The sequence below is a fragment of the Phycodurus eques genome, chromosome 11 (genome assembly GCF_024500275.1).
Source record: "Phycodurus eques isolate BA_2022a chromosome 11, UOR_Pequ_1.1, whole genome shotgun sequence".
In the NCBI taxonomy this organism is placed as follows: Eukaryota; Metazoa; Chordata; class Actinopteri; order Syngnathiformes; family Syngnathidae; genus Phycodurus; species Phycodurus eques.
The window spans coordinates 20,006,142-20,033,659 of record NC_084535.1 but is presented as its reverse complement, the minus strand read 5'-3'; the positions used below and the strand labels follow the sequence as shown (position 1 = coordinate 20,033,659).

At 42.1% G+C, this 27,518-nt stretch overlaps 2 protein-coding genes across 3 annotated transcripts; one reads left to right on the top strand and one right to left on the bottom strand.

Moving 5' to 3' along the window:
- Positions 1-3,839: 3,839 nt before the first annotated feature.
- Positions 3,840-22,668, top strand: sgpl1 (sphingosine-1-phosphate lyase 1). 2 transcript variants are annotated; one of them, XM_061689356.1, is made up of 14 exons: positions 3,840-4,012; positions 11,864-12,029; positions 12,367-12,434; positions 12,693-12,840; positions 12,935-13,014; positions 14,951-15,079; positions 15,180-15,268; positions 17,034-17,142; positions 17,231-17,329; positions 17,412-17,558; positions 21,218-21,456; positions 21,559-21,705; positions 21,797-21,917; positions 22,130-22,668. In XM_061689356.1, exons 1-14 carry the CDS (start codon positions 4,001-4,003, stop codon positions 22,271-22,273), a joined length of 1,698 nt encoding a protein of 565 aa, XP_061545340.1. In that variant the 5' UTR covers positions 3,840-4,000; the 3' UTR covers positions 22,274-22,668. The 2 variants fall into 2 exon arrangements, with proteins under 2 accessions (XP_061545340.1, XP_061545341.1); XM_061689357.1 differs by lacking the exon at positions 3,840-4,012 and adding an exon at positions 10,359-10,507.
- A 1,618-nt stretch (positions 22,669-24,286) lies between these two features.
- Positions 24,287-27,479, bottom strand: pcbd1 (pterin-4 alpha-carbinolamine dehydratase/dimerization cofactor of hepatocyte nuclear factor 1 alpha). Its single transcript, XM_061689359.1, has 4 exons — positions 27,389-27,479; positions 26,603-26,734; positions 26,454-26,534; positions 24,287-24,938 (listed from the first exon to the last, which is right to left on the bottom strand). The coding sequence occupies exons 1-4, from the start codon at positions 27,389-27,391 to the stop codon at positions 24,846-24,848; spliced, it is 309 nt and encodes a 102-aa protein (XP_061545343.1). The 5' UTR covers positions 27,392-27,479; the 3' UTR covers positions 24,287-24,845.
- Positions 27,480-27,518: the final 39 nt, after the last annotated feature.

The window sequence follows — 27,518 nt, the reverse complement described above, 5'->3', positions numbered from 1 at the left end:
CCTGGGAGGCTGAGGCTGGCGGATCGGTTGAGCTCAGGAGTTCTGAGCCACAGCGGACTGTGTCGAGCGGGTGTCCGCGCTAAGTTCGGTATCGATATGGTGCTCCCGGGGGAGCTCGGGACCAGCAGGTCGCCTAAGGAGGGGTGCACCGGCCCAGGTTGGAAACGGAGCAGGTCAAATCCCCCGTGCCGCTCAGTAGTGGGATCGCGCCTGTGAATAGACGCTGCGGTGCGGCCTCAGCAACACGGCGGGACGCAGTCTTTTGCACTACTTCTCGATTTACAACAATGCACATGGCATCTTTACGTCAAATAAAACTTCGGATTCCATTTCTTCCTTAACAAAACGCTGTTTTTGGTGGTCCTGCACTACACCGCCGCCTCCTGGAAGAGAAACACAACTCGGCAGTCCACCTATTCACACACTGAATCCTAAGACTACCATCACCAGATTTAATAGGTAGGTTTTTGGATGCTTTCCTAATGCAACGTATTTGCTATACTCAAGTAAATGGGGGGGAAAAGCATGTGTTCACCATTGCAGCTGTCAACACCAGCTGCACAACAACTGGAACCACAACCCAAAAAAAGGAATTCTCTGATGAGCAAAGCCAACTACTAACACAAATTCCAATGCCAACAAAGTTGGGATGTTGGGGAAAACAAATAAAAACAGAAGGCAGTTCAATTATTTGTTAATCCTTTTTTTAACCCATATTCAATTAAATACGCTAAAAAGACAAGCTACTTATTGTTCAAACTGATGGCAAGCCAAATGTATTTATGTAGCACATTTTATACACACGGTAACTCAATGTGCTTTACATGATTAAAAGCATTTTAAAACAAAGAGACTAAAAGTGCAAGAAATATTTTTTTTGCCAATATTCTCTCATTTCGAATTGCCTGCAACACGTTCCAAAAACGCTGGGACAGGGACATGTTTACCACTGTGTTACATCACCTTTCCTTTTAACAACCCTCAATAAGCATCTGGGAACTGAGGACACTAATTGTAAAAGTTTTTTAGGTGGAATTCTTTTCCATTTTTGCTTGATGTACAACTTCAGTTGCTCAACAGTCCGGGGTCTCCGTTGTCATATTTTGTGCTTCAAAATGCGCCACACATTTTCAATGTAAGACAGGTCTGGACTACTGGAGACCAGTCTAGTACTCATTCTTTTACTGCGAAGCCACGCGACACGTGCAGAATGTGTCTTGGCATTGTCTTGCTGAAATAAGCATGGACGTCCCTGAAAATGACGTTGCTTGGATGGCAGCAGATGTTGCTCCAAAACCGGTATGTACCTCTCATCATTAATGGTGCCTTCAGGGATCTGCAACCCATGCCATGGGTGCTAACACACCTCCATACCATCACAGACGCTGGATTTTGAACATTGCACTCATAACAATCCAGATGGTCCTTTTCCTCTTTGGCCCAGAGGACATGACGTCCATGATTTACAAAAACAATTTGGAATGTGGACTCATCAGACCACAGCACACTATTCCACTTTGCATCAATCCATCTCATTTGAGCTCAGGCCTCGAGAAGCCTTTGGCATTTCTTGGTGCTGTTGATATATGGCTTTCGCTTTGCATGGTAGAGTTTTAACTTGAATTTGTAGATGTAGTGACAAACTGTGTTAACTGACAATGGTTTCCTGAAGTGTTCCAGAGCCCACTTGACTCGTATTCAGATTTTTCTCAATACAGTACAGAGGCGTACCAAGTTCCCACACTGAACATTGTAGGAAAGTGACAAGAAAAGTTTCCTCCTTGCACGCAAGTACTCCGTAAACAAATATTGTACAGTGTAGCTCAGCCTATGGCTGGCGGACGTCATGGCTAGCAATATACATTTGGCGGTACTGCAAACGAATTTGAAATGACATTTGAAAATGTTATATACTGTACTTGTGTTTTCAGAGGCCATCTTTAAACCCCACAAACATCTTTATTCCTCTTAACATCTATAAAAGTGGGTCACGACTTTACAACAATAGGAAAATGGAGGTTCCAGGGTGATTGATGGACTAGGGGAAGAGATTCACAGGTTCCGGTGGCGAGATTGTATATTACCACCACTAGATGTCGCTGTCCCAAGTGATGACGTCACATGCCTCCAAGTCAAAGCCACCAGAGGTGTCGCTTGCTCTCGCCGGGTGCGGTGGCGCGTGCCTGTAATCCAAGTTCCTGGGAGGCTGAGGCTGGCGGATCGTTTGAGCTCAGGAGTTCTGAGCCGCAGCGGACTGTGTCGAGCGGGTGTCCGCGCTAAGTTCGGTATCGATATGGTGCTCCCGGGGGAGCTCGGGACCAGCAGGTCGCCTAAGGAGGGGTGCACCGGCCCAGGTCGGAAACGGAGCAGGTCAAAGCCCCCGTGCCGCTCAGTAGTGGGATCGCGCCTGTGAATAGACGCTGCGGTGCGGCCTCAGCAACACGGCGGGACGCAGTCTTTTGCACTACTTTCTCTCGCTATACAACCCACACAACAATGCACACAGGGACTTGGGGGTTTATTTTATTGCATATAGCAGGTATTATGTTGTCCCCTATCATAATTTCCTGCAGTAAAACAAGTAAGTTGCACATATAGCTGTAGAAAGAAAAAGCCAAAGTTGTTGGTTGTCAGTGCTTCGGCCGAAGTCTTTTCAAGTCAATGGCACTCGTGTTTGCTGTTCAATCCAAGTCGAATTGCAAGTCTTTTAACACATTGTCAAGTCGAGTCTCAAGTTATCAAATTCATGACTCGAGTCTGACTTCAGAATCAGAATCATCTTTATTTGCCAAGTATGTCAAAAACACACAAGGAATTTGTCTCTGGTAGTTGGAGCTGCTCTGGTATGACAACAGACAGTCAATTGACAGAGAATACATTTGAGACAAATTTTCAACGAATAAGACTAACATATGAGTTTTCGTCTACCAAACAGTCATGGTTTCGGTCACAAAAGTAAATTTGGGCTGATTTGCAAAATAAAAAAAATGCCACAAAATCCTTAACCTTTTATCATATTCTCACAAACTAGGGCTCATTTCATTCATGTTTCTATCCTTTATCCAATGATATCCTCTATTTTAATATACAGGTGGTTTGAAAATGTTGGTAACATTCCTATATTTCTTTATACAGTGATTCTCGACCAGCGTGCAGTGGTACATTCGTGTGCTGTGACAGATCATCAGGAAATTATCCAATTTCACCTCCATGAAAACTGCTTATCTCCAACAAATGCATCTTTGTTCGTCTAGATCTATGCCAGCGACATAGAGTGATAGGCAGAACAATTAAACGCTCTTCCACTAGACGGCAGAAATTACATCATGAATACGTTTCCACTTTTTAATTTTTGGGCTTTTTTTTGTGTGTGCTGGTGTGCAGGTTTTAAAAATAAAAATAAAAAAAACCCCCCCGCTCATGTAAAAATACGTGCCTTGGCCCAATGAAGGTTGGGAAACACAGGAATACGGTACGGCTGACTGCAGAAACAATTCTTAAAATACTTAAATGGCGCTCTTTTCACTCCAAAATAAATGAATAATGACTTTACTGTAATGCCTGATAATCCCATCAAGTAATTTAAACAATATCACAACATAAGAAGAATCACATGGATTTTAAAAATGTTTCAAACGGTGAAACTGTGTTCTCTCTGACGGACGACAAAGTAAACAAGAATGCAGCGTCCCGAGTTCAACAGTGTATCCATGCTTTTGGCTGAATCCGAGATCTACAAACGACATGGAGGCAAATTTGACGTAGATGAACGTGCATCCAGTGCGGTGTCATGTCTGCACATGCGCAAAGCGTGCCCAGGCTGTTCCTTCCTTCCCGAATCCGCGTTAGCTCGCGGCTGTGTTGGATATTAGCATAGCATGTAGATGAGAAGCGAGCCAAGACGTCAAGCAGGCGCTTTGGAGGTCACTTTCCTTTGTCTTGGATTTTAAAAACAAACAAAAAAAAAGCAAGGTTGTCGCTGATAAAACGTCGTGACAACATGGATTACTGGGTAAGTTACTGGGTAAATTGTATTTCTTTCTCCGCCTGTTTATGCACATTTAGACACTTACACTGGCAACGGTGACAATTGTTACAAGATGGTACAGCGCTGACTTGTTTATCAGTATTGACGTGAGTTCGTGAGCTGATCTATTTTTTCTCTCGAGGATGCTCTAAGTCCACTGGCTTTGTTTTGCTGTGAACTGTGATGAAAAAGTATCAGGGTTCGATTTACGGCTGGTTGCGAAACCGTTTGCACGAACACTTTGTGTGAACTGTTGCCATACTCAAGATAATAAGACGACAGTAGAGTGCATGTACTGCACAATCCAGTATTTCTCATTTTAAACGTTAACAGCTGTCTTTTACAGACGACCCTTCCTCTGTAATAAGATGCATTCATTCTAACAATCGTTTGTTGTGGCACCCGTAGTTTAAAAAGAGAGTTCCTGTTCAGCATGAGCCTGCAGGAAGTTTTAAACAAAGCTTTGGCCACGGGAGCGATGTGAAGAAACCGTATGTGTTAAATGAGGACAATGAACGCATGACAACAGAGACAAGTACTGAACAGAGACAACCAAGGTTCCATGAGAACAACCAAGGTTCCATGAGAACAACCAAGGTTCCATGAGAACAACCAAGGTTGCATGAGAACAACCAAGGTTCCATGAGAACAACCAAGGTTGCATGAGAACAACCAAGGTTCCATGAGAACCCGTCCTCCCCGTTGAGCCAACAAAAGGCGTCTACATTGTTAAGTGAGTGGGAGCAGCAATGTGTAAGACAATACTGGCAGTCTTAGGTATACAGTCCCCTCCAAAAGTATTGGAACGGCAAGGCCAATTCTTGTGTTTTTGTTGTACATTGAAGACATTTGGGTTTCAGATCAAAAGATGAAGATGAGACAAAAGTTCAGAATTCCAGCTTTTATTTCATGGTATTTACATCTAGATGTGTTTTAACAACTCAGGACAGAGCACCTTTTGTTTGGAGCTACACACTTTTCAAGTGAGCAAAAGTATTGGAACATGTGACAGATGGGTGCTTCTAGTTGCTCAGGTGTTGCCTTTTAGCTTCTTCATGCAAGAAGACGATTACCCAAAACACTCCCAACACAACAAAGGACTTCATCAGGGGGAAAAAGTGGAAAGTCTTAGACTGGCCAAGTCAATCACCGGACCTTAACCCAATAGAGCATGAATTTTACCTCCTGAAGAGGAGACTGAAGGGAGATATGAATCCAAAAGCTAGATTATCTTTGCCCTTGTCACGTGTCTTGTGGAGCAGCGGCTCTACTCTGATTCCTCCCATATGACCAAGCTGTTGTTAGCCAAGCTCCAGTTATGAAGCAAACTTTTGTAATTGGCCACGGCGGCCGCCAGGAGCTCTTGGGGGCGCAAGGGAGCCAGAGTCTAGTCAGTGAGGATCGCCAGTGGTTCATCGCTGGGCGGAGTCCGAATCCAAGACGATCACTTCGGTTTCCGCCGCGGTGACGTAGGACGCGCATGTAACTTCAACCAACGAATCTGCCTCATGAGGAAGTTCTACTTAGAGTGGCAGCAGTCCTGTGTTTTGATCCAATACTAAAGGAGCAACGATTGACAGCTGCTTCTTTTCTGTTCTGGACCTCTTTTTTGGTAACGTCAGCTGGAGGCCCAATATCTTGCTGCTCTCACTGAGCAGCACCCTGGACTGCATCCAGCCTTTGGGCCAAAGAGGTTTGATGTCCTTCACCTTGTCAAATATACCCACATTTGGGAATAATGCTAAAACAATTCTGGAGTCTAGTTTATTTATCCTGATCATTATACATTTGTACAGTGGGAGTCAAAAGTATGTAAACCCTTTGGAATTTCTTAAATTTCTGTATAAATTGATCATAAAATGTGGTCTGACCATCTAAATCATAAATAGTCTGCTTCAACTAATACAACACAAACTATTTTTTCCTATTTTTCTAGAGAATAAACAGTTATAGGACAGAAGGAAAAAGTAAGTAAACCCTTGGATTTAATAACTGGTTGACCCTCCTTTGGCAGCAATAACCTCAACCAAACGTTTCCTGTAGTTGCAGATCAGATGTGCAAAACGATCAGGATGAATTTTAGACCATTCCTCTATACAAAACTGTTGCAGTTCAGCAGGATTGATGGGATGTCTGGTGTGAATAGCTCTCTGATTGAGATGCTGTGGCATGGCTTCAACCATGCCACAGCATCTCAATCAGTTTGAGGTCAGGACTTTGACTGGGAACGCATTTTCTTTTTCTGAAGTCATTCTGTTGTTGATTTGTTTCTCCCCTCACTTGTGAACAAGACCCCAAGATATTTGAACTCCTCCACTTGGGGCAGAATCTCATCCCCGACCCAGAGAGGGCACTCCACCCTTTTGCGACTGAGGGCCATGGTCTCAGATTTGGAGGTGCTGATTGTCATCCCAGCCACTTCACACACTGCTGTGAACTGCTCCAGTGAGAGTTGGAGATCACAGCTTGATGAAGCCAACAGAACCCCATCATCTGCAAAAAGCAAAGATGCAATACTGAGGCCACCATACCGGACCCCTCTACACCTCGACTGCGCCTAGAAATTCTGTCCATAAAAGTTATGAACAGAATCGGTAACAAAGAGCAGCCTTGGCGGAGTTCAACCTTTATCGGAAACTAGTCTATTTTACTGCGGGCAATGCGGACCAAACTCTGACACCAGTCGTACAGGGACCGAACAGCACCCCATACTCCCGAAGCACCCCCCACAGGACACCAGAGGGACTCAGTTGAACGCCTTGAAGTCCACAAAACACATGTAGACTGATTGGGCGAACTCCCATGCACCCTGCTGAGGGTGTAGAGCTGGTCCATTGTTCCAAGGCCAGGACAAAAACCACACTGCTCCTCCTGAATCTGAGATTCGACTTCCCGACGGACCCTCCTCTCCAGCACCCCTGAATAGACCTTACCAGGGAGGCTGAGGAGTGTGATCCCCCTTTAGTTGGAACACATCCTCTCCCTTTTTAAAAAGGGGGACCACCACCCCAGTCTCACAATCCAGAGGCACTGTCCCCGATGTCCACGTGATGTTGCAGAGGCGTGTCAACCAGGACATCTGCACAACATCCAGAGCCTTTAGGAACTCCGTGTGAATCTCATCTACCCCTGGGGCCTTGCCACCAAGGAGCTTTTTAACCACCTCGGTGACCTCAGCCCCAGAGATAGGAGAGCCCGCCTCAGAGACCCCAGACTCTGCTTCCTCATGGGAAGGCGTGTCGGTGGAATTGAGGAGACTTTCGAAGTATTCTCCCCACCGACTCACAAGGTCCACAGTCGAGGTCAGCAGCGCCCCATCCCCAGTATACACAGTGTTGATGGTACACTGCTTCCCCCTCCTGACACGGCGGCTGGTGGTCCAGAATTTCCTCGAACCTGTCCAGAAGTCGTTCTCCATGGCCTCACCGAACGCCTCCCAAGCCCGGGTTTTTGCCTCAGCGACCACCAAAGCTGTATTCCGCTTGGCCAGCCGGTACCCATCAGCTGCCTCAGGAGTCCCACGGGCCAAAAAGGCCCGATAGAACTCCTTATTCAGGTTGACGGCATCCGTCGCCGCTGGTGTCCACCAATGAGTTTGGGTATTGCCGCCACGACAGGCACCGACTACTTTACAGCCACAACTCAAGTCGGCCCCCTCTGCAATGGAGGCGCAGAACCTGATCCACTCTGACTCAATGTCCCCTGACTCCCCTAGACGTGGGTGAAGTCTGCCGGAGGTGGCAGTTGAAACTCCTTCTGACAAGGGATTCTGCCAGACGTTCCCAGCAGACCCTCACAATACGTTTGGGCCTGCCAGGTTAGACCGGCATCTTCCCCACCATCGGAGCCAACTCACCACCAGGTGGTGATCAGTTGACAGCTCCGCCCCTCTCTTCACCATAGTGTCCAACACATGCGGCCACAAGTCCGATGACGCGACCACAAAGTCGATCATCGAACTGCGACCTAGGGTGTCCTGGTGCCAAGTGCACGTCTGGACACCCTTATCCTTGAACATGGTGTTCGTTATGGACAATCCGTGATGAGCACAGAAGTCCAATAACAGAACACCGCTCGGGTTCTTATCGGGGGCGCCGTTCCTCCCAATCACGCCCTTCCAGGTCTCACTGTCATTACCCACGTGAGCATTGAAGTCCCCCAGCAGAATGATTGAGTTCCCAGCGGGAGCGCTCTCCAGCACCCCCTCCAAGGACTCGAAGAAGGGTGGGTACTCTGAACTATTGTTTGGTGCATAGGCACAAACAACAGTCAGGACCCGTCCCCCCACCCAAAGGCGGAGGGAGGCTATACTCTCATCCACCGGGGTGAACCCCAACGTACAGGCGCCGAGCCAGGGGCAATAAGTTTACCCACACTTGCTCGGCGCCTCTCACCGTGGGCAACTCCATAGTGGAAGAGAGTCCAGCCCCTCTCAAGAGGACTCGTACCAGAGGCCAAGCCATGTGTGGAGGTGAGCCCGACTATATCTAGTCGGAATGTCTCGACCTCACACACTAGCTCGGGCTCCTTCCCTGGCAGAGAGGTGACATTTCACGTACCTAGAGCAAGCTTCTGTAGGCGGGGATCGGATCGCCAAGGTCCCTGCCTTCGGCCAACCGCCCAGCTCACACTGCACCAGACCCCTATGGCCCTTCCCACAGGTGGTAAGCCCATGGGAAGGGGGACCCACGTTTCCTTTCGGGCTGTGCACCAGGTACTCTCCTTTGAACCCCACCTGTAGGCCTGAGTCCAGAGGGGGGCCTCGGTGACCGCGTCCGGGCAAGCGAAACTGATACCCATTTGTCTTATTCATAGAGGTTTTTGGAGCCGTGCTTTGTCTCACCTCGGACCTGTATGCCATGGGTGACCCTACCAGGGGCATAAAGCCCCAGACAACTTAGCTCCTAGGATCATTGGGACACACAAACCCCTCCACCACGAAAAGGTGACGGCTCAAGGAGGGGTGGTAGGAAGTAATGAAGTACAAAATAAATAATATAAATATAATAAATACTCCAAATCAGTAGATTTTTCATTTGTACTTTACTTGAGTTGGTTTATTTATTTATTTATTTTTTTAAGACAACTTCTTACTTTTACTCCCTACATTTGAAAACTGATATCTCTGTTTTCTGCTCCTTATTTTCGTGGATGACAGAACGACATACAGTATGAAAGCTGTAACAAGAGAGGGCAAGCCAACCGTGGTTGAGAGCTTGATTGATTGACAGTGACATGGAGGAATGTGAACCAGGGTGCATTAACGACGATGGCAACAAATTCAATTATGCAAAAATTTCCCCAGCCACAGGCTTATTTAAGAGAATTGGTTGATGGTGTTGCTGCCAAGAATGATTTGTGGCGAATGCATTGTTTTGTGCTAGTCTAAAGACCACCAGCTTCTGATTAATAATAATAAATCAAAAATAATCAGTCTAAGAGTGAAAAAAAACCCCACTCTTTAGCTAATTTACTTTTTTTTTGGTACTTAGTTCACAATATATGCATATTTAAAAACAGAAAAAGACTTAATAAAGGAGGAAAAATATTTTTTGTGCAGTTTTTATTTCCGTGTGCCAAGTATTTTAAACGGGTGTTGTATATAAATTAAATTTTGACTTTTGTACTTAAGTATATTTCAAAATGTTTCCTTTTTTTTACTTAAATGACTTGAATTAGTATTTGTACTTTTACCAGTACAAGAATATGTACTTCTAATTCAGTATAGACTACAGAGTGTGAGTACTTCTGCCACCTCTGACTAAAACAATGTGAACTCTCTTGTCAACATGTGGTCCCTTTTAGCAGCTCATCTGCCGCTTGATGCGGCTGATCTTGCCAAACCTGTCTGTTATCTCAACAGATGTGTGACAGCAGCATTTTGTTGGCATCCCTCTACTCTTTATTTGTTCAAACTCCATGTACAGAATACTGCTTTTAAATATCAGAATTGTCACCACTTCCGCCTGCTGCATCACTGACTTTAGGATAGTAAAAAATAATTATACAACCTGCCCAAAGTGCACCGTTGTGGAGTGTTCTTTCTGTTGAGCAGTTTGTGATTAATTAAGTTTTTGACCCTTAAACTTTCCTCTATCTGTTAGTAGTTGAAGTGGATGCACAAGCACTCATGCTATCAAACCTATTGTGTTACAAAATCCCTACAGATAATGACAAATTAAGGCATACATAATCTCACATTTGTTATTAGTCATTTTTGACTTTTAGAATGATTTGAGGTGTTGTGCAGGTCGATTAAGTCTCCCTGTGCCGTTGGGCGACTTCATGTATTGATTGGCAGTACGACTGCAGGGAGGAGTCTGTGGTGATAGAAGTTGAGTCAGCTGACAAACTAGCTCGCTCTTCTGTCTGGAGAAAAAAAACATACAGCGGAGCGTCAGCCATTAGCAACTCCGCAAACTGCTGACATTATTTGTGTGAGGGGAAAACTGATCTCTCGAGTCAACAATGCCTAGCGATGTAAGTACATCAGCAGCCATTACATTCGTGGGTCATTATGTACCTGTACAGTATTTAAATCTGTGTGAGTGGAAGACATTTTTCTCTTCTGGAGCTCTTTGTACTGTATGATGACTGGATTGTTCATTGAAGAAATGTGTATATCAAGGGCAATGGAGCTATCATGAATAAAATATTATCTTGATTTCTATGAATAGTCATTTGCAGGCGACGTAGGCATTGATTTATATGAATGACGAATCATACTTGGATTGACAAATCAGATACAGTATGATCTACTGTATGATCAAACACAATCCAAGACACTGGTCAACCAGCAAATAGTTTCTACAGTAGTTTTCCGATAGGAAATAACAGCAATAGAATTAATCCACTCCAAGGTCCGATAGTCGCCAATACAAAAATCTTTATTAACTTCAAGGCAATATTTTAGCGTTCAACAATTTATAACTGTCTTGCAAGTATAAGTTGACCACTGTTAATATTCAGACATAAATCTGTAAACCAATCTAAACTACAATGATGACTCACAAAGTTGTAATGCCAAGATAAGAGAAGTTGCACGAGATATCCTGACGTGTTGTGTAACATCATGCATGACAGGGCTTTGTACTACAGGGTTGCAACTTTTTGGTCTGATTCCAAATTGTATGATCTTAGTTGCCTTTGACTTCAGCGGTTCCACCGTGAGAGGCCTGTGACAAACTGACATTTCGCAACCTGTTCTGAGCCAATCTTCAAACACGTTAAGACAGTGGTCTTCAATCTTGTACCGGCATTACCAGATAACTAGCGACTCTTTATTGCTCAGTGACGGTTTTTCTCAATGTCTTTATGTCTCAAAAGTGTTCTGTCAATTGACTGTCCGTTGTCGTACTAGAGCGGCTCCAATTACCGGAGACAAATTCCTTGTGTGTTTTTTGGACATACTTGGCAAATAAAGATGATTCTGATCTGTATTAGTGTTACTTTTATTGGCTGACAGGCTGTGTTGCCTTTCTGCATCTTGCAATGCAATAATACGGCAAAAAAACAAAGCTTTCTTTGAAAGAAATTTGGCTTTGAGGATGTTTTCGTTATCATACTTACTAGAAAAAAGTACATCATTGTGCGTTGGGGGACACAGTAGGGTTGTGCCCTCAAAGGTACTGCTTCTGTGCCCCTGACCTTTGACTCTTACCGCTTCGGAAACGCTTTGGCTTTAGAAAAGGAACACACAGTGACCTTGAAATTCTAAAACGTGTAGATTACAATTTTAGGACAGGGATGGGCTCCTATTGTACAAATATTTCTGATAGCGCATTGTGACCTTGAAACCAGAACTCTGTGTGTGTTTGTGCCTGTATGTTAATCCAGAGTGCCTTGGAGGTGTACAAGCAGATGGTGCTCCTCTACCTGGAGGAGGGCCGGCGGCAGGTCAACTCGCACTGCAGGGACTTGGAGCCATGGCAGATCATCGGAGTGACGCTTGTCACCACACTGGGAGCAGTCTGGCTTAAAGGATTCCTCTTCCAGCAAGAAAGTGAGGACAGCGTAACATAAGTGATGTTAGAAGAATAGCTGCTAGAACTGCAGTCACTGTTGTACCTTCACTGGTACCTTTCGCATTGACTTTGACTAAAAATTTACCTTAATTTGTCAGTAGTAAGCTCAATTTTGTCCATCGTATTGCTGAGTGAAAGTTTCTTGTAGTGGGGGTTGAACCAGAGATCAGAAATAAACCAGTTGAAGTGTTTTTTTTTCTTCTTTTTTTTTTCTTGACATGTAATTATGTGTCATATAGTCATCTGTCAAAGGTTTGTGGTCGATGAGGTGCCAGCATTCACTAAAGCTCCTTGTCTTGTTCTTTTTGGTTTTAGGTCTCCTTTCCAGAATGAAGAAGCAGTGCTTTCGACTCATCAGAAAAATACCCTTTGTTGGCGGGGCGGTACGTGCAGACTGACTGTATCCTCTGATTCTCTTATGAGTCATGGCTGATGACTGAGTGCATAGTTGGAAACGTTTGGCACACTTAACATTGTGCACTGGAGATAACGTTCACCCACGTCTTGTCAATGTCATTTTACAACAAATTGAGATGAAGCTTTCACACACTGAACATATAAAATCAGCTGTTGCTCTTGTGAAATCCTTTTCTCTGTGGCACCCAGACATTGTTCCTAATGCAATTCTGCTCTCATGATAGATCCAGAGCCAACTGAACAAGGCCTTAGATGACATGTCTGCTAGTCTGTGCACTCTGAAGAATGGCATGAGCTACACTAAAAAGCTGCCTTCAAAAGGCCTCTCGCAGAGCCAAGTCCTAGACAAGATCATCGAGTACCAAACTCTGAGTAAGTCCCAGAAATGTTACTAATTTGGCCATCAATTGTATTTTGTTTCAAAACGACTGGAGTGCTGGTCTGAAGAGATGATGTGTTGTTGCAGATGAAGTGCAGTGGCAGACTGGCTGTGTTTCAGGCGCAGTGTACTGGGGTGATGAAGCACTGACTAAACTCCTGGTGAAGGTATGCATCACTGTGCACATTAAGGCCTCCGCTGCCTGAGGAGTCACATTTTAATGTTTGTCACAGTCGGCAGAGCTCAGTTCTTAGCAAGGAAAACCTTTGTGGTGGGGAACAGCAACCCCATTGTAAATAGTGAAAATCTAAAGAAACCCTGTATTACCTTTACAAGCAATTTGTTGAGTATAATTTTACATGCCGTATGGTCATACAGGTGTAAAAAAAAAAAAAAAAAGTTAACCACTGTAACATTAAAACATAGTAGTCTTAAATAAGATGGTTTTTTTTCTTTGCTTTTAAATGCTTTTAATCATGTAAAGCATGTTGAGTTACCGTGTGTATGAAATGCGCTACATAAATAAATTTGCTTTGCATAAATATGAAGGTGATTTATGTTGAACCTCATGTATTAAAATCCTTTATCGTAACACAAGTGTAAAAAGAAGTAGGCGCAAAATAAATGGCGACTACGCGGTAGTTCACAAGCCGCCGTTAAACACAACAAAAGAAGGAGAAGATGGCGACGACGTCAGAGAAGACAAATGCGAAAAAAGAGGAAAAAAATTCCCAAAATGCGGGAGCATTTCAGACTGATTAGAGAGGCGAACACCGGTGACGTGACACGTCTCTTAAGCAAAGACACACACAATGAGGTGGAAGAGCCAAGATGGACGTCATGCAAATCAGTGAGTTTCACTTTAATGCAGTATACTAACAATAACGTTAGCCCTGCGGAGGGCTAAGGCTTCTATTAAATATGGCTCCCGTCAAATTTGTGGCCAGTTTATTACAATGGTGACAAGTAGAGTATGTGTGTGACTATAAGGTGACTTCATTCAGGGTGCTTGCCATATTTGTCAAGGGACAGTTTAAGCGATTCAAACACTGTGAGAAACATGGCCAGCGTAGTAGCATCGTATCTGCAAGTGGCTACATTTTGAGTCAAGTATTGTAGGTGGAAAAACAATGATTGTGAGTAGCAAAGTTCGTCAAAAATTATTAAGGTAATATTTGTGTTTTCTACGGAGGAGTCTTCATTTTAGTTTGGTTAGACTGGCCTAAGCTCTTAAACGCACAGCCATGAACCTCCTGCTGTACTTTGTCATGTCCCAAAAGGCTAGCTGCTGAAGTAAAGTTGCACAAGAGGCTCCTTTTGCCTTTTTTGATTAATGCCTTATGTTTTTCTTATACTTACAAGCAATGCGAAGAGAAAAAATACTAAGTTGAAATTGAAATTTGTTGTATTTTTGTCTGCTTTTGAAATTGCCTAACTGAAAATATTTTAAGACAAGAAAAATGTTTTCTGCTCAATGTGAATTTAAGAAATAAAACAGTTGATGATCTAAAAAAAACAATTGGTCATTCATTTTGAAGTGAAATGGCTTATTTTCTTTCTCGTAGTCATAATTGCTCTTTAACTAAGCAAATATATAATTTATCCGAATACCCGATTATTCAAGAAACATTTTAATAGGATACTCGAATACTAAAATATTTGATAGCTGTAACCCTAAAAAGAAATTTATTGTTGTTAGTAAAACACACAAAATCAAAAACTCAAGCAGAGAAAATCCTTTACTTGCTAACGTGAGCTCTAGTGAGGTAACCTGAGGTCTTGCATAATATGTTGCTGTGTTTTGTAACATTATACATAATGGCGGTACATCTTTTTTAGTAAGTGTAGCAAAAAGCCCCCCCAAAAAGCAAAACACATCCAGATACATTCCATAGACGCTAGCTGAGGAAGATATGCTCATACTTATGTGACCTCATGGTGGCAGTGCATCCTTTGAAGTTTTTTCATGAGGCATATTATGCTTTGTGGCAAACATTTCCAAATTATTGTACCCGTATTTCGGTGGCTTACTCACAACTTGCCATTCCTCACAAGAAATCACCATTTTCTCTGTGTCCAAGTCACACTTCCTTTTGTTCTAAGGTGTATGGAGATTTTGCATGGAGCAACCCCCTTCACCCAGACATCTTTCCTGGTGTAAGAAAGATGGAGGCAGAGGTCGTTAGAATGGCTTGCACGCTTTTCCACGGTGGACCCAACTCGTGTGGCACAGTAAGCACATTCATCATTCTCGTCATGTACTGTGTTACATGGATCAACACAAAGCAGGACTTTGACATAAAATGGCAGCTTATTGCCTTTTTTTGTTTAGGTGACTTCAGGAGGAACGGAGAGCATACTGATGGCCTGCAAGGCGTACAGAGACATGGCGTATGAACGAGGTGTCAAATACCCAGAAATGTAAGATGACCTTCATTAGACTTCATGGAGCAGTGATTTCCTTTCTCCAAGTAATTTGCATTTTCTGCTTAAAAAAAAAAAAGTACTGTGTGTACAATTAAAACCTTTGAAATAATTTCAATATTACACTGACTTACAAGTAGTGCTGGGTGATATGGGCTAAATTTGATATCACGATTGTTTTTTCCACCTAATGTTGATATTCGACATTCGATATGACTCAACTATTTATTGTATTAAAGTTGAGAAATGTATAAAAATGGACCAGACCAAATTGATTCACATTATAAAGCAGAACGTTTATTTAACTAATCATAAACATTACAAAGAAACAAATTACTTTTCAATATAAAAGTCTCAAAATTAGTGACGCGCTGAAACGAAAATTCATGACCGATACAAAAAAAAAAAGAAACAAAACAAAAAAAAAAACGAAAATGAGAAACCCAAGGCTGAAAACCGAAACACCGGAAGAAATCATTATGCCAATTATTAGTAAATTTGCATTTATGGCTATGACTGCAGAGCAACCAACCTATAAACTTCCAGAACAATTTGTGTAATTTTTCATATTTTTCAAATTATGTCAAAAACATTGCCACAGGACAATTATTGAAGTATATTATGTAATAGGATAAAAATAATTCTCCATACTGTTCAATACATCGTTAATGTATTATGGCTTTAATATTTATTTGAATGTATTTCTTATGGTTTGGCTCTGTTGTAGGTGTTCATCACGTAACCATTATGTGGCAGCAATTCACTTAAACATGCCCAATCTGTCTAGAATTAAGAAGACACATGACGTCATGTTGAACGAATACAATGCGGTGATCTGGAAATAAAGCGAATTAAAAGAAAAAAAAATACAAAACTGTCCGGAACAGTTAGCTCAGACAGCGACGGCCCCATCTTGGTGGAAGTATCGTGGAGTAAGTAGCAAGAAATATGGAAAATAAAATTGAGGATCCCCTTTTTCCTTATCGAGCATGAATAAAATATCGACCAGATCGAGATTCTCGATATATCGCCCAGCACTATTTACAAGGCACATTCTGTGTGTCTGTCATTACCATTGCAATCCCACATCTTGTACGCTATTGGTTTATAACATTGGTGATCACATGCGCCGCTAACTACTGCTTACTATATATAGTGCCGTGAAAAAGTATTGGCCCCCTTGTCAAATTCTTAGATTTTTGCATAGTTTCTGCACTTTGTTTAAAATCATCAAACAAATGTAAATATCGGACAAATACAACCCAAGTGAACTTATAATGCTGTTTTTAAATGGTGAATTACCCCCCTTGTTAAATCATGAATTAATTGTGGCTAATCACAATTTTTGGTTAATTTTCATAGATCACACCCAAGCCTGGTTACCTCCAGAAACTGTTCAATCAAGAAATCACCTAAACAGAATCTGTCCCGACAAAATCAAGTCGGACAAAAGATCTAAACAAGCTGCAACAAAATGACACGATCCAAAGACATTCCACAACAGTTGAGATTGAGATGGTCTTAAAGAAAGTGGGGAAACTATGCAAAAATATAAGAATTTGAGAACGGGGGCCAATACCTTTTCCAGAGTATATAGTAACAATACCAGTAATTACAATTTGAAACAGTCATGCTCACCATCTGAAACGTTATCACGGTTTATTGATAAACCGTTATCAATTTCCTCAACCAGGTGTATAAGGCATTGGCAGTTTGAAAGCTATTTCTTGACTGACATTGTGTTTTCTTGTGATTCCTGCAGTCTCGCGCCAGTTAGTGTCCATGCAGCCTTCGACAAAGCAGCACATTACTTTGGGATGACGCTTGTTCACATTCCCCTCAATATAAAAACAATGCAAGTTGATGTGAAGGTGAGAGGAGGGTGGGGGGCATTTGTGACTTGACTTGTCTAGTTCTACAGTTATTCCATCCATTTTTCTCCCATTTCATTTCAATAAGGCTATGAAGAGAGCCATCAACAAGAATACAGCCATGCTTGTGTGCTCAGCCCCCCAATTTCCACACGGGATTATGGACCCGATTGAGGAAGTCGCAAAGGTCAGAAGCATTTCTCCTTTAATTCTGTTCTGTATTGAAACTCGGCACATTTCCCTCAAACTCCCCCTGACCCATTTTGCAGCTGGCTGTGCACAACCACCTGCCATTGCATGTGGATGCCTGTCTGGGCGGTTTTCTGATCGTCTTCATGGCTAAGGCTGGCTACGCACTCGCACCGTTCGACTTCAGGGTAAAAGGTGTCACTAGCATCTCTGCAGACACTCACAAGGTGAGCAGATGTTTCGCCCTTTGGTTGTTTTTTGTGCCAAAATAAAATAGCTTCATTAACATGGATGTGGTTTGGCTACAAGAGGTCAACCATCCAATGAAGCAGAAGATTTTGCACAGTGTGAAGAAGAATTGTTACCGGTACAACTTGTTTCACCGCACAAATATGACGAGATGACACCCAATGTGCTTTGATATCATTCGAACAATGAAAAGTTGTCAGGCAGGAATCATGTGTGGAAGACAGATACATTTTATGGAACACAGAAGCTGTCTCAGGTAAGACTTCTTTACCTGTGATATATAAAGCACATGGTGAAAAAACACAATTTTATGATATCAAGATAAAGATATCAAGATTCACGTGCCATTTAAAAACTGTGCAATTGTACATGGACTTTGGACAGCGGTTGTACCATGAGCAATAGCAATATAAATAATTTGTAGTACAAAATCCATCCATTGTCTGAGCCGCTTCTCCTCACTAGGGTGGCGGGGGTGCTGGAGCCCATCCCAGCTAACATCGGGCAGGAGGCGGGGTACACCATGAACTGGTTGCCAGCCAATAGCAGGGCACATACAAACAAACATCCATTCGCACTCACATTCACACCTACGGACAATTTAGAGTTGTCAATTAACCTACCATGCATGTTTTGGGGATGTGGAAGGAAACCGGAGTGCCCGGAGAAAACCCACACAGGCACGGGGAGAACATGCACTCTCCACACAGGCGGGGCTGGGGATTGAACCCCGTTCCTCAGAACTGTGAGGCAGATGCTCTAACCAGTCGCCCACCGTGCTGGCTATTTATTTAAAAAACATTTTTGTAAAATTAAGATGAGCCTTTGTTCTTTTTGGTCAGAAGTGGTTTTCGCCTTGGAACTCTGCCATGGTTGCCATTTTTGCCCAGTCTCTTCCTTATTGTTGTGTCATGAACACTGACCTTAACTGAGGCAAGGGAGGCCTGCAGTTCTTTTGAAGATGTCCTGAGTTCCTCTGTGGCCTCCTGGATGAGTCATTGCTGTTTTCTTGGGTAATCTTTGTAGGCCGGCCACTGCTGGGAAGATCGATCACTGTTCCATGTTTTCTTCATGTTAAGATAATGGCTCTTCCTATGATTCGCTGGAATCCTAAAGCTTTAGAAATTGATTTTGTAATAGATTGACTGATAGATGTCAATTACTTAATTTCTCAAATTGTGGAAATTCTCTGGATCGTGTCATTTTATTGCAGCTTTTTTTTTAATCTTTTGTCTGACTTGATTTTTTTTCGGGACATATTCTGTTTAAATTATTTCGTCATTGAACAGGTCTGAAGGTAATCACGCTTGGGTGTGATCAGTGAAAATTAACCCGAAAATTGTGATTAGCCACAATTAATTCATGATTTAACAAGGGGGTTAATTACTATCCCACAGGACCAGGTAACTTTAAATGAAATGAAATCACCATTTTAAAAACAGCATTTTAAGATCACTTGGTTTATATTTATCTGATATTTACATTTGTTTGATGATCTTAAACATTAAAGTGGGGAAACGATGGAAAAATGTAAGAATTTGAGAAGGGGGTCGATACCTTTTCACGGCACTGTATAGAAAACATAGTACAAAGAATGATAAAAATGAATATATTGCGATATATAATATTGAGCCCATATGTCCCACTTGTAATGATCACATATAGACAATGAGAGATTTCAATGAAGTAGCCCTAAAAAGGAATTAAAAAGTATTTAAGTTTGACATCCTTGAACCTGCAGACACCCTGATTATTACCTCCTTATTTATTGGTATTCATTTATTCGTTTGTGCAGCCTCTTGGATTTTGCTTAAGAATGGACAGGTCCAGCGGCTGAAATAAGTATTTAACACGTCACCATTTTTCTCATTAAATATATTTCCCAAGGTGCTATTGACAAGAAAGATTTCACCAGATGTTGGGAACAGCCCAAGTAATCCATACATACAAAAAAGTAGAACAAATAAGATCACAAAGTTTGTGTAATAATGTGAAGTGACACAGGGAAAAAGTATTGAACACGCCAACTGGTATTTATTTAATACTTTGTACAAACGCCTTTGTTTGCAATGACAGCTTCAAGACGCCTCCTGTATGGAGAAACTAGTCGCATGCATTGTGCTGGTGTGATTTTGGCCCATTCCTCCACACAAGCAGTCTTCAAATCTTGAAGGTTCCGTGGGGTTCTTTTATGGACCCTGAGTTTCAGTTATTTCCATAGATGTTCGATTGGATTCAAGTCAGGTGATTGGCTAGGCCATTCTAGCAGCTTTATTTTTTGAAACCAATTGAGAGTTTCCTTGCCAGTGTTTTTGGGATCATTATCGTGATGAAATGTCCACCCTCGTTTCATTGTCATCATCGACGTAGATAGCAGCAGGTTCTTATCAAGAATGTCTCAGTACATTTTTCCATTCATCCTTCCTTCAATAATGTGAAATTTACCAATACCATTTGCTGCAAAGCAGCCCCACACCATCATATTCCCACCTCCAAACTTCACTGTTGGTATGATGTTTTTAGCGTGATGTGCAGTGCCATTTCTACTCCAAACGTGGTGTGCATTATGGCATCCAAACAGTTTAATTTGGCTCTCATCCGACCAGACTGTTTTCTCCCAGTATTTAACTGGCTTGTCCAAATGTTGTTCAACAAACTTTAAACGAGCTTTGACAAGATCTTTTTTCCAGCAATGAGGTCCTGCGTGTTAAGCGTGCATAGAGGCCATGACGGCGGAGTACATTTCTCACTGTTTACCTTGTGACAAGAGTACCTGCCAATTCCAGGTCTTTTTGAAGCTCTCCATAGGTGGTCCTTGGCTCTTGGATAACTCTTCAGATTATTCTTTGCACTCCTCTGTCATAAATCTTGTGAAGAGCATCTGATCGAGGCAATTTATGGTGCCATGATTGGCTTTCCACTTACGTATTATGGCCCCAACCGTGCTCACTGGAACGTTCAGAAACTGAGATGTGCGCCTGTAACCAATGCCATTATTATGTTTTGCAACAATTAGTTTGCGATGGTCTTGAGACAGCTCTTTGCTAGTACCCATCATGAGATGTGTCTTGACTCACACAATAAGGTCAATGAGACCTTTTTGTAGGCCATCAATTAGGACTGAACCATCTGATATTCATTTGCACTGACAAGGGGTTGGATTGCTGTTTGATTGCCGGATTTCAGGTGCTGTCTTGGCTTTCCATGCCTTTTTGCACCTCCCTTCATGTGTTCAATACTTTTTCCCTATGTCACTTCACATCTTTACACACAACTTAATTTCTTAGCTTATTTGTTCTACTTTCTTTGAATGTATGGATTACTTGGGTTGTTACCAACATTTGGTGAACTTTTCAGGTCAATAGCACCTTTAGGAAGTATATTTAGTGAGAAACATGGTGATGTGTTAAATACTTATTTCAGCCACTGTATTGTTCAAATACATTTTTGTTAGAATACATGCCATGACATGCATACTTAAAAAAAGTCTTAAATTAAACAACTATGTGTTATGCAAGTTTAATCGAGATCTGATCCATATTGTGCACAAAACCAAACAAGATGCATTTTACATTCTTGTATGTGTGATTTTCCAAATGAATGCAAACGGTGTTATTTTTTTGACATTCCTCTCTAGTATGGCTACGCCCCCAAAGGTTCTTCAGTGATTCTCTACAGTGATAAAAAGTACCGGCACTATCAGTACTTTGTGGCTCCAGACTGGCAGGGTGGAATATATGCCTCGCCCTCCATAGCAGGCTCCAGGCCTGGAGGAATTGTTGCGGCCTGCTGGGCGACCATGATGCATATGGGAGAGAATGGATATGTTGACGCCACTCGGAAGATCGTCCGTGTAGCACGCAAAATCAAAACAGAGTAAGAGCTTTACTGTTATGGATATGCGATAGCTTTGAGTCATTCCCCCACCAGATAGTACAACATTAAAATAAAATGCTATATTTGTTTCCTTATTGACAGGGTTAGAAAGATGAAAGGTGTGTTTGTGTTCGGGGATCCACAAGTGTCAGTTGTGGCAATAGGGTCGAATGATTTCGATATTTTCCGTCTGTCTAACGCACTGACGTCAAAGGGCTGGAATCTGAACACACTTCAATATCCATCCAGGTAATGTAGAAGCCAGATAGCAGCACCTCCAACATGGTTCACAGTGCACAGTCCAGTTCTCACCAGCTTTCATGTTATACTCTCTTTACAGCATCCACATTTGTTGCACAGTTCTGCACACCCAGCTGGGTGTTGTGGAACGCTTTGTTAGTGATGTCAGAGAACAGGTTGCCATCATTATGAAGAACCCCAAAGAGAAAACCACAGGAATGGTGAGAGGACTCTTCAGACAGCTCCACGTCAGAGGGATTTTATTTATTGTAGTAATTTGAATCCCTCAAGAGAAAATCCAATTGATTTGATCTGTATGTGATGGTTCCTGAAACATATGCAGGTGTAAAGGTACTCTAGGAAAAGTAGCGATAAGCTGACACTTAAAGCAGTATGCTGACGTGCTCCTGTTGTCCTTCCCTTCTGTTCCAAGGGAGCGATCTATGGCATGGCCCAGTCCATCCCAGACAGGTCCATGGTAACGGAGATCTCCCAAGCCTTCCTGGACTGTCTCTACAGCACAGAGGTGGCCAAGTCGGGCACCAGCCACATGAACGGTAACGGCAAAGCCCACTAAAAGGATCAGGGTTGTTCTGACCTCGCTGCAGATGGGGAAACTTGCACATCACCTCCCATTACTCAGAGTTCATCGTTGAATGGTTGCCTTACCCTGCGTCGCTGCAGATAAAAACGCCTGCAAAGATTTTTAAAGCACAAGACATCCTTGTAATCATCCCAGAGGCAAATCACTCAAAGACTGGCTCGCTTTTAAATGTGTTTTGGTGTTTGATTAGATTTACATAATATAGTGAATGTATTTGTCATTAGATTCATTTCAAGATTAGCCAATCTGCATAGGCAACATATGTTTTTAAAGCCGCAACATTTCAGTTTGCTGCTGTCATTTTCTCAATCTCTGATGACTCCGCAAAAAAAAAACAAAAACAAAAAAAAACACACAGACCACTGAGAGCCTCATGTTGTGCTGCGCTTGTGAAACAGGATCCAACTGCACAAGACCAGTTCTGCACATCATGAAAACTGTTCTCTCGCATTTTTAACATAACAGCACTGCAATGGGCTGGCAGGAACAAATCAGGTTCCTGTTTAAAGCACCTGATAGTACCACTCAGTCATCCTCTACTTTCACTTTAGAGCCTCGTTTGATAGCACTTAATGTCATTACTTTCAAATGTTCTGCATTTGTTGTACATTTGTAGTTGGACTTGTAGACAGGGGGAGAATTATTTCAAATGTGGAAGTGTTTTACATCCCATTATATCAGACAAATGCTTGAAATTGAACAGCTAGTGTAACCCAAAGCTTAACAGCTACAGTATATTGGTCGTCTTACCCATTTGATAACAACACTGTAACTACAGGTAAATCACATTTAAAAGATCAATGAAGCGATTGGAGTCAAGTGCATGACTTCTTCCATATTTTAATAATTGTCCTAATTCAATCTACCTCACTTTGTACTTCTACTTTCAGTGCAAACCTACAGAGCAACTGTTTGCTTTTATATTCTAAAAGTCACACCTGTAAAACTTTAACACGGTCAGGGCATTTGCGTTATCTTTTGATGTAGAAAACAATTGTAGCGATCCGCCATGGTTAAGGCTATTGATTGACAAGATAACACATTTTCACCTCTGCACTCAAAGGACCATGTTTTATATTCATGGCATTGTTTCTCTCTTTGTGCAATAACTGTTTCTTTTATTAAATGATAGAATGGAGACTGGTCTGTAATAATGGTTATCAAAATGTAATCATGTTTATTGATAGCTTATCATCAGGCTAGTGGGTGTTTGTATTCTTACAAATGTTGAATAGTTTTCAAAAGATGACGATATGAATGTTTTTACTAGCCTGAGCTGCACTCCTATCAGGGTTTTAATGTTGATTCAGATAGTTCCTGCTTCAAAAACCGATGGCAACAATGCTCCCCACCAATGATATATCTTCAAAGGACGAATATTCACAATTGAATTGCACAAGTCTGTCTTCAGTTGAAAAAAAAATAATAGCAGCGCTCTATGATTGACTTACTGTGTGTTGTAATGTCAATTGATGTTTTTTATGATGCAAGGTAACAATGAGCGTTCACCTCTGTGCCAGCAAAGGTTTCCGTTCATACTGCTTTTATTTCTTCTTAACACCCTCAGGGATTGTTATGTATCAGAAGTCATTAAGGTCCAGTGCGCTTATTGGGGGTGGACACTGTAGTCAGCCCTTCAACTTCAAGCCATCTCAAATTCTCTCTCTCTCTCTCTCTCTCTCACACACACACACACACAATCAATCAATCTGGTTGAAGGTCTGAGATTTGTCTACACTAGGACAATTTACTTAAAATGTACTATGTACTTGTGATATTCATCAAAGTTGCATCAAATAGCCCCCATGGTTGCTACAATCAAAAAGTCAAAATTAAGCAGCATAAACTATGAACGATTTAGTGTTAAGATTTACTTACAATATGTTTTCAATAAAATACATATGCTGTGTTTTGTTTTGTTTTTGGTGAGGAGGGTGGAATATTTTAGTAAAAACAAGAAGGGATGAAAGTATGAGTACAAAAAAAAAAAAAGCATCAGGACACTTTTAGTGTAAATAAGACACACGATTGTTGTAAACAATACTGGTGTTTGTAGCCAAAATATACTATATCTAGGTGTTTTCCCCACTACTAATTAATTAATTGTAAGGGAACATTGGTGGTAAATTGTCTCTTTTCCTCTTACACCTATTATCTGGATCGTCTATTATTGTGAGCTAAAATCTTGGAATTTGGACCGTTTGTCACAGTGCGCCAGATTTAATTGAAAATGACTGGAATTGTGTGTGTGTGTGTGTGTGTGTATATATACACACACACACACACGCGCACACACACACACATGTATATAGATATGAAACTAATTCCTGAAAGATGAACATTTGACAATGAGAATTTCTATAAGCTACCTCACTGTGTGCAAAACCACCGACAGACCCCTGTAAAAGCACATTTGACACTTTACACGCCACAGCATTATTCAACACAATTGGAAGTACCACAGAAGGTTACTCTGGGTACTTTAGGCACACAGTGTTGAGATGAAAGTAAACTAAACGTATGTCGTATGTTCTCCAGCTTGTGGTTACATCAGAGAGGCTTGGTCAATGAAGGTGGCCAAAGTGATGTCGCGCTGGGAGAGCCCTCCACAGTCGTGTGTGCTCAGTGTGATCTGCACCTGGGTGGTCACAATACAGGGACAATTGTGTCACTATTCACTAACATAACATGCAAAAGGACACATGAAAATGTAACATTTAACACGTCTTGCATATGTACAATCAGTTTTATGAATGTTAATATATTACCATACTGTATATCTGCCATGTCTCAAAATTCCAATTCTTGTACAAAAACAACCAACACTTGATACAGTATATTCATTACCATCTGTGCACATGCTAAAATGTGATCTTTTAATATGCTGCTTTGGGTAATATAATTTTCTATACCACTGTGTTCTCATTGGGGTCACAGGTGAGCTGAAGCCAACCGCAAGTGACTTTGATCCTGAATTGGTCACCAGCCAATCACAGTGTACATATAAACAAGCAACCATTCACACCTATGAACCATTTAGTCTAAAATAAAACTTTCATGCATGTTTTTGCCATTGTGGGATGAAGCCCATGCAATAGGAGAACACAAACACTCCACATAGGAAGGCACGAGTGGAGATTAGAATCCCAGATCCCGGAAGAGTGATGCAGATGTGTTAACCACTCAATCACTGTGCTGCCTATATTAAGTCCTACACTTACCCTAAATGTTGCCTTTCTTGTTTGTTTCGCGTATGTGTTAATATTATAGTATGTTTGTATTGTGTATGAATCTAGCTACAAAATTATCTTGAATTAACTACCCTTAGAAAAAATTTACTTGAAAAATGTGAGCGTGAATGCTTGCTTGTCTACGGTATTTGCCCTACAACGGTCTGGAAGCCGGTCCAAGCTGTAGCCTGCCTCTTGCACAAAGTCAGCTTGGTTAGGCTCCAGTTTTGCCGCAACCTTAATAGGGACAAGTGCGATATAAAATGATGGATGGATGTTCCACCCCTTCGCCACCCTAATTGCAGCCAAGCTACATTCTGTATACCCGGGGTCACCAAATGGTGCCTGCGGGCTCCAGGTAGCCCCCAAGGACCACATGAGGACTACCTGTGGATGGATGGATGGATATTATCTGTGATCAGTGTCTTCACATGATGAAAATGATTATTAATACCAACATAATTAAAGGAAATTCCAGCAAATCTGTTATTTCAGGAGTGTATATCAAACTGGTAGCCCTTCACAATAATCGGTACCTTAAAAATAGCTCAGTTTCACAGTTTGGTGACTATTGCTGTATACAGTGTTCCCCTGGTAGTCACGTGTGATAGGGACTGATCCCTGCCACCAATAGCAAAAGTGGGTAACTGACGTCCCACTAAAAAGGGATATAATTCCCTATAGATGACACAATATGGCTGCAAAGCACAACTTCTGTCTAAATGAAGGCCCTCAACTCACTTCAATGTAGTTCCTTGGCACCAAGCTGCCACAAGATGGCAGCAAAGCACTACCTTTGTCTAAATGAGGCATATTGCTCAGAATATGTTGAATGAAGATGGTCCCAGCTAGGAGTTAATACAATTTTGCAAATATGATAATTGGTAAATGTTGGACCGCAAATATGTGGGGGTACACTGTACCTTATTGTAAACATTGAACCACTCGGGATGATGGTCCATCTTCTCTGCTTGAAGTGCCACTCTGGACATGAAGCCAAAGGCCTAGGTGAGGGGATATTGATTTAATCATCGTGCTTATTGACTGTGTGTATGCGTGACGTATAAAGAACCTGGTTAAAATCTTTAAAAAGAAACTCTTTGTAGATGGCATCCCGTCCCACCACCTCCACCCATTGGGCGCTCTGCAGCAGTGGGAGAAGGTGAGCTCTTTCCTCTTCAGTCAAACTTTGGATTTTAGCAGCCTGAAATGAAAAAAGGAGTGAGAGCGAGAGACAGGGGGGCAGTTACACCAACAGAAACTGTGATTGGCTATGCAGGAACCCCATCTGGAAACAATGAGATGCTGCATTCTTTGCTTTAAAACTGGCGGGTACAAAGGTATGTGTACTGGTCGTCATGAGAGGGGAGGGGGGCTTATTTGCCCTCCCTCTGTTCATTGGGCACATGATGCGAAATCGCATGAATTACACATCTAATGGCAATTTCCGCCACACATCACTATTTCCGGATGTATGTATAATGTGTTTTTGCAGGGGAGGGGCCTTTTAAAAGGCTGCTCGTGAACTAAGAAAACACGCGTGTGAGCCTACAAGAGAGCAATGACATCAACAGGTATTTTAGCAACACTAATCTGCTGATCAGTGGCAGCAGAAAACAGACAATAAGCAAAGTCACACACTAGCGTCGTACATGTGCATACACCAAACATGCCGTGAAAGTATCTTCACAGAATCAAACTTGTGCCATTCAATTTTAATAAACATGCAGTATTAGATCATGTTAATACAATACTACCACTGTTACTGTGACCCCAATCATGAATACAAGTAACTCTATAGGAGATGTACACCTAAGGGTTCTAATCGGTGTGTATGTATCAGAGGTTGTGTACTAACCATTTTTGCAGAGTGGTTTCTTTCATACACGAAAGCAACAGCTTCTTCCTGTGCTCAGACAGCAACTGGAATGAACCAACACATGAGCTGCAACCAGGGTCCTCATTTTAGCTGCCCTGGTAGAAGCCTG

Coding starts and splice junctions, on each gene's coding strand:
- sgpl1 (XM_061689356.1), top strand. Junction 12,841..12,934: donor CATCGAGTACCAAACTCTGA/GTAAGTCCCAGA, acceptor GTGTTGTTGCAG/ATGAAGTGCAGTGGCAGACT. Junction 15,080..15,179: donor GACCCAACTCGTGTGGCACA/GTAAGCACATTC, acceptor TTTTTTGTTTAG/GTGACTTCAGGAGGAACGGA.
- pcbd1 (XM_061689359.1), bottom strand. Junction 26,535..26,602: donor TTTTTAAAGATTTTAACCAG/GTTCTTTATACG, acceptor CCCCTCACCTAG/GCCTTTGGCTTCATGTCCAG. Junction 24,939..26,453: donor GGTTCAATGTTTACAATAAG/GTACAGTGTACC, acceptor GTGACCACCCAG/GTGCAGATCACACTGAGCAC.